The sequence below is a fragment of the Chrysochloris asiatica genome, unplaced genomic scaffold (genome assembly GCF_000296735.1).
Source record: "Chrysochloris asiatica unplaced genomic scaffold, ChrAsi1.0 scaffold00052, whole genome shotgun sequence".
Classification (NCBI taxonomy): Eukaryota; Metazoa; Chordata; class Mammalia; order Afrosoricida; family Chrysochloridae; genus Chrysochloris; species Chrysochloris asiatica.
In genome coordinates this window covers 16,470,239-16,477,054 of record NW_006408570.1, presented here as the reverse complement: position 1 = coordinate 16,477,054, position 6,816 = coordinate 16,470,239, and the positions used below count along the sequence as shown (strand labels likewise).

The following is a 6,816-nucleotide window of genomic DNA, read 5'->3' as shown; positions in this document are numbered from 1 at the left end:
TTCTAAATATCTTGATGTGAAAAGACAACTGGAACTCTTAAATGTAAAAAGTAAAAGTATAAAGTTGTGAAGTCAGAAAGATTTTCATAAGCAAAGTACAAAGAAGCACAAGGCATAAAGGGAAACATATCAATTTAAGCAATAGGGTTCATTCAAAAGATTCCTTAGAGAGTGACAGTGTAAGTCAAACACTGGAAGAGAATTGCAAATAAAGCTAAGTGACAATGCATTTAGTACAAAAATGCATATGAATCAATAATCAAAGATAAATAGCGTAGTCTTCTAGCTTCCTATCTCTAGATGCTCCTTTTACTACATTTTCTATCCTTCCTGTCTTCTCCCCAACATGCAGGTGATCTGAAATAGTGTTAGGACCCAGGCAACCATGAAAGTAGCTCTTTAAACTCTCCTTGCGTAGCTGAACCTTGAACAGTTGCTAAAGTCAACCCTAAATCATGGTGACCCCATGTTAGAGTAAAACTGTGCTCCATTTGGCCTTTTTTTTTTTAAGAAATAAATCACCAGGTCTTTCTTCCTTGGCACCTCTGGGTAGACTTGAACTTCCAGCCTTTTGGTTAGCAGCTTAGCTGTTTGCCCACTCTGGGACTCCAAATGGATGACTATACTGTATAAAAGATGAGCTCATATAGTATTGCAATCAATTTTTCATTCCTGCTAAAGAGTGAAAATTCATGGAACTTAGAGCTGTGAAAGAGAACTGTATGTTTCTCATTATCAGTTGTTTTTTTAAAATTATTTTTATTAAATAGTTCATTTTAAGGAGAACACCACATGAGGGGGCTTCGAAAAGTTTGTGAAAAAATGGAACTAAATGATCATGGGATTTTTCCCACTAACTTTTTGAAGCCCCCTCTGCTGGATGAAGAATTACTGGAAAGCTCACCATTCAGACTGCTTCTCCCCTCAGTGAGTTGATGTATCAAAGACACAGACTGTAGTGTGAGGCATTTTGTGTTAATAATAGGAAGGAATATTAGAGTCCTGGTGTGGTGCTGCAGGTTAGTGCGCTGTACTGCAAGGTCAGCAGTTGAAGCTCACCAGACACTCCTTGGAAACCCTATACAGGGTCGCTATGGATGGGAACTGGCTTGACAGCACTTAACAACAACAGTCCTTAAACTAAGCTTTCAAAGTGATGTTTATTTCCAATTTGTTTTCATTTTCATGGTTTATTTGGTTATAATATTAAGTAATTAGCATTAAGGAATCAGTGTCACACATTGTGAAACATTTGTTTGACAAAAACTGAAAATAATATATGACAGTTCATATGTCATGCTCTCAAAAGAGACTTTAAATCCTATATTCTATGTAGAAGTTGTTAGCTATTCTAAAGGTACAATAAAAGATTATTGTTAATATCAGTATAATAAATTCATCCTCCATGATCGTACTTTTTCATTTTGCACATTGTCAGAACCTTGGACCTTAATCTTATTCTTTGATTGGCAGTAGGGACCAGGGAAAGAACACTTGTATTGTTTGGGATAGTCACATCTGTTCAACTTGATTCAGTTCAGGGTATTTGCATATTCTTAAGTATTTCTTCTGAGAGGGCTTAAATCCTTCTCAAGTACTAGATGCATTTTTAAAATTCATTCATAAGGTATCTACATGCACTAATAGTTCTGTATAATATTGCTCTGTATAATCTTATAGATAAGGCCACATTTTAAAACAAGATATTCTTTAGGGATGCCACATTACATTTTGACTTGTTCTGTTGGACAGAGATGTCTGTTTTTTGGTAAAGCCTTCTTTAATGTTTTGATTAAATAAAAAATCCTTATTTTAGACAAGTTTGTCAATCATAGAAAAAAAAAAGTCTTTTTACATGATAATCCAAGAGAATTAATGTTAGTTTTTCCTGCCTTTGTATAAAATTGTTTTATAGAAAATAATTGTGCTTGAATGGATTTCTGTTCAAACTATTTTATAAGCAAGGTTACTGAGGTTCAAGTTTTGTTGCTTGGAAATTAGGCTTTAAATTTAGATCTCAACTCCCAAACAAGTAAGGAATGATGCTTCTGAGTTGTACTAATGATGGCATATGACCTCTGACATTATTTACAAATTATCTTAAATTCCTCTTGCCACGTAGTCAGGAATGATCTCACCATAATTTACATGGTGTCTTATGTCCAGTCATTATTTTGCTGCCCTGTTTTCATTGTTCTCCCAGGCTATCATTCTATAAACATGATTATAAAACACATTAGGTATTTGTTGTTGTTGCTGTTGTTAGGTACCATTGAGTTAGTATCAACTCACAGCGACCCTATGCACAACAGAACCAAACACTGCCCAGTCCTGAGCCAACCTCACAATTGTTGCCACACTTGAGCCCATTGATGCTGCCACTTTGCCAATCCGTCTCGCTGGGGGTCTTCCTCTTTTTTCTGATCCTCCGCTGGTATAGCAGTCTATTGATGGAATTGTAAATTTTTGATAGCAAATAAACTTCTTTTTATGTTTGAATTCTGTTGGATTAACAAAACTAAGAAGAATTTTGAGACCTACTGGGGTCAGTTAGCAGTGTTTGCCATGGGCACAAGATCAGAGAAACCAACCTTCTTCCTTGATATATGTGATGTTAAATAAGGGAGAAAGATGGATGGACTGGAGTGATCCGTAAAGGTCCTTGGAATTAAAGAAACAGATAAAACTAGAGAATAGAGTCCTGGTGTGGTGCTGTGGGTTGATGCGCTGGACTGCAAGGATGGTTTGAACCACAAGGTCGGCGGCAGTTCATAGTTACTAGCTTCTCCTTGGAAGTCCTATACAGCGTCGCTATGAGTAGGAACTGACTCGATGGCACTCAACAACAACAACAAATAGAATAGATAGATTTCAGATTTGGTAGACAAAAATGAGGGAGAATGCCACCTAAGTTGGGAGTTCTGGAAAAAACCTATGGATGTTGAGAAAGGAAAAGTAGCATTGGGTTACATTAAATATAATCAAAGTAAAGAAATTAATTGTTGAGTGCTTATTCATGTCTCACCGTCTCCTAAATCTTTTCTTTGTGGCCCTATGAATGGTCTTTGTTTTCATTTATTGCTTTTCCTTACACGATGTTAAAATTTTAGGATTGCTCTATTCTTGCCTTGATTCCTTGACCCTGCTTTCTCTGGTTTCATGTCTGCCTCACTTGTGGCATTGCTGGATTAGCTATTGGGTTAGCAGCTCACAACCCACCAGCTTCTCTGTGGGAGAAACATGAGGTTGTCTGCTCCTATAAAGATTTACAGCCTCAGAAACCCTATAATAGGGTTGCTATTAATCAGAATTGACTCAGTGGCAATGTGTTTGGTTTGGGGATTTACTTATATTTATAAAAGCTGTGATGTAACTGCTTTCCCACAATTTTATTTAATTTTTATAAGAATTCATTGAAGAAGGAAGTTCTCAATTTCTATTTGTATCAAAATAGTATTGTAATATGTAGTTAAAAAGCAAGTAAGTCCGAATTATATATCTTTATCTTGCAGGAATCCCCTTCTGGTCGAAGGAAAGCTCTTGCTACTAGCAGCATCAACATGAAGCAGTATGCAAGTCCTATGCCAACTCAGACTGATGTCAAGTTAAAATTCAAGCCATTGTCTAAAAAAGTTGTATCTGCCACTCTCCAATTTTCATTATCTTGCATATTTCTTCGGGAAGGAAAAGCCACGTAAGTTTCTTTTGTCAAGTAGGCTGCTTCAAATGGTGTCTTAAAACACTGTAGGTAAGTAGATTTTGACTAGGGGACTAGCAACAACATTTAAGAACATCATACAGCATACCATTCATTCTTGTCATTCTTTGAATTAAATGAACTCCTTTTTATAGTCTCTTTTGACTCCAGAGAGTGAATAGTAATGTAAATGTGACTATGTTGTTGTTGTTCTGACCCATAGTGATCCTGTATAGGGTTTCCAAGGAGCCACTGGTGAAATCGCTGACCTTGCAATTCAAACGCCTTTGCAGTTTGGTGGGGCTCCACACCAGGACTGGTTTTGAGGTTTAAATTGTATACTGCAGAGTAGAATTAGTCTTTGTTTTATATGCATACTTCTCACTTACAAACTATCCTTATCAGGCATTTTGACATTTCATATTTATGACAATAAAAAAAAAAAAAAATCTACATAAATAACCTTAAAGCCCAGTAAGGACCCAGGTGTTTTGATTGAGATTGCCTTCCTCCTGAGTCCCACTGTTCTCCACAGTCTTGCATTCAAATAAAGTTAAAAGAGAAGAGAGGTAGGTTGCTGAGGCCTGCTGAATCTTGGCTGGACTCACAGGCTTGTTGTTGAGTTGCAGCTTTGGACTATAAAGGACAACAGGACCATCAAATCCTGGTGTTTGCTCCTGTGGGGCTCTCGGACCCGCGGACAGTGGTCTTCAGTACGGAGGTGGGTGTATCTATGAAGAGCAAGAGCTCAAAACAAGTTAGGGTAGGGTGGTCCCTTCTTGGCTGCAAATCCTGATAAAGTCAGATCTGCCCATGGTTTCAAATGACACAAGTTGCTACTCTGTCTGCCTACCCATTATAAGTGCAGACAAGTGGACTGTTGCTCTAAGGAAGAGAGCAGCCCCATTGGACTGCCTCTGAAAGGACTCTGGAACCCAAGGAGCATTTGGTTGCTGAAGTTTCACATGCCAATTTCCCCATAGCAACTTAGTATTTGGATCCATGTTGTTGTTGTTGTTGTTAAGTGCCGTCAAGTCGGTTCCGACCCATAGCGACCCTGTACAGGGTTTCCGAGGGTGTAAATCCTTACGGGAGTAGATATCAATACATTATTTCATTGTCCTCAGAGTAAGTAGTCTGTACTCTGAGATACAGACAATTCTGTTTGTAAAGGTGTTTGATATAGCTTAGATGTGAGAAACCTAAAATGAAAAAAGTTAGGATCCGAAGGATGAAAGAATTCGTATCAGCCTTCCAAAAGTTATGTAAGGTAGTATAATTAGATAATCAGTTTACTGTAATCATTATCCTTTTCACAAAAATTACTTAAGCACTGAATAAGCATTAAACACATACATACCAGTCAAACCCATTTGCTGTGGAGATTATTCTAACTCATTGCCACTCTATATGTTAGAGAGTAGAACTACTCTATAGAATTTTCTTAGTTATAATCTTTATGCAGGAAGCTGTTGGTGACATGATTGTTAAGTTTTTTGGTGCAAACCAAAAGGAAGGGGGTTACTAGGAGAAAAGACCTGGCAATCTTTCCCCATGAAGGAAACAGCTTTAGCCAACTCTATGAGGTAGCTCTACTCTATCATACAGGATCAAGGAGGAACTGACTTGACAGCACAAAACAACACACAGGTCAAAATACTAGATCAAGAAAATGTAAATCTTTTTACTGAAGCAGATAACCAGGTTTTCCTTTTGTAGCACCACTGAGTGGATTTGAACCACCAACCTTTAGGCTAGTAGTCAGTTGCCACCCAGGGACCTTTAATTCCCGACATTCACTGTGCTTATAGCATACCGTCAAGTTAAATTATGGATGATAGTGAAAAGGTTAGTACGTATTTGGAGTGGAAGATTAGAGAGGGGAAAATAGAAATGTTATGCCTAAATTTAAAAGGTGAGAGGAAGAAGGAAGCTATGAACATTTCAATCCAATCTGAATCACAGTTCTAAGTGTATTAGACCTAGTAGACTGTGATTACTATAATTGGTCATCTCACTTGACTTGATTAGATTGGATTCTGCGTCAGTCACAGTGTGTTGCTTGACACTTAACTACATAGCAGCAAATGACTTGGTAGATAACAGTAAACATTCTTCCTGGGATGTTGGCTTTTGAATGAGTGTGGTAGGGAACCAGTACAGAATGATAGCAATTAGCCTTTCCCCTCAGGACCCTAAACTGTAGGCCTCAATTCTGAGAAATTAATAATAAATGCCCTGAAGTTCAAGTAAAAATTAAAGGACAGAAAGCTCAGGAAGAAGAGAGAAAACAAAGTCAGAGAAGATCCTCTGAGGGTGGACTCCTTTCCACTGGGCAGAAGTAAGTGAATCAGCACCATTAACAGGAATCTAGGTGAGAGGAAATTCATTCAAACCATATGCTTCTTTTGGATGGAGGTTTCTCTCAGAACACACACCCCTGAACTCTCTGTCTACTTCCTCCTTCTTCCCTTCCTTACCTTTCCCAAAGAAAATTCTTCAGGGTTGAAATATGAAGCGATTAAAGGTAAATTTTAGCAAGTCACATTTTAAGAATGATGTTATATTCTGGAAATTACCCCTATTTCGAGGTGAGCAATTTCTGAATCACTCATATACAGTAATATAGCTTATTCTTTCATTCATGCAGACTTTATTAAATTTATTTTAAAAGAGGAAAATGATTTTGCTAACACTACAGTTTATATGAGATAAAATGGAAAGTATTTCACAAACGAGTCTGAAAATTCATACCATATGTAGAAGATTGTTATTGTTAAGTGCCATTGAGTCAATTCCAACCCATAGTGACCCTGTATGGGGTTTCCAAGGAGCAGCTGGTGAGCTTGAACCACTGACCTTGCAGTTCAAATGACTTGTGGTTCAAAGGACTTTGCAGTCTGATGCATTAGCCCACAGTGCCATACCAGGACTCCTCATGTAGAAGACTGGTGAATATTAATTAGAATTCTTTTAAAATATAAACTTTTGTTTGGCTTTTTCTCAATTTAGTTTGTATTTAGTATATTTGAAATATATTCCATTCACTGTATTTGAATTTTATGGTCAAAATACTAGATCAAGAAAATGTAAATTATTTCACTTTTATAGTATAAAAA

General features: G+C 37.3%; 1 protein-coding gene across 3 annotated transcripts in view; it reads left to right on the top strand.

Moving 5' to 3' along the window:
* EHBP1 (EH domain binding protein 1) overlaps nt 1-6,816 on the top strand; it is a 529,253-nt gene that overhangs the window by 243,439 nt on the left and 278,998 nt on the right. For all 3 annotated transcript variants that reach the window (XM_006862974.1, XM_006862972.1, XM_006862973.1), the window contains one exon: nt 3,513-3,694. In XM_006862974.1, the coding sequence (XP_006863036.1) occupies nt 3,513-3,694 (182 nt within the window). The remainder of the gene's footprint in view (nt 1-3,512; nt 3,695-6,816) is intronic.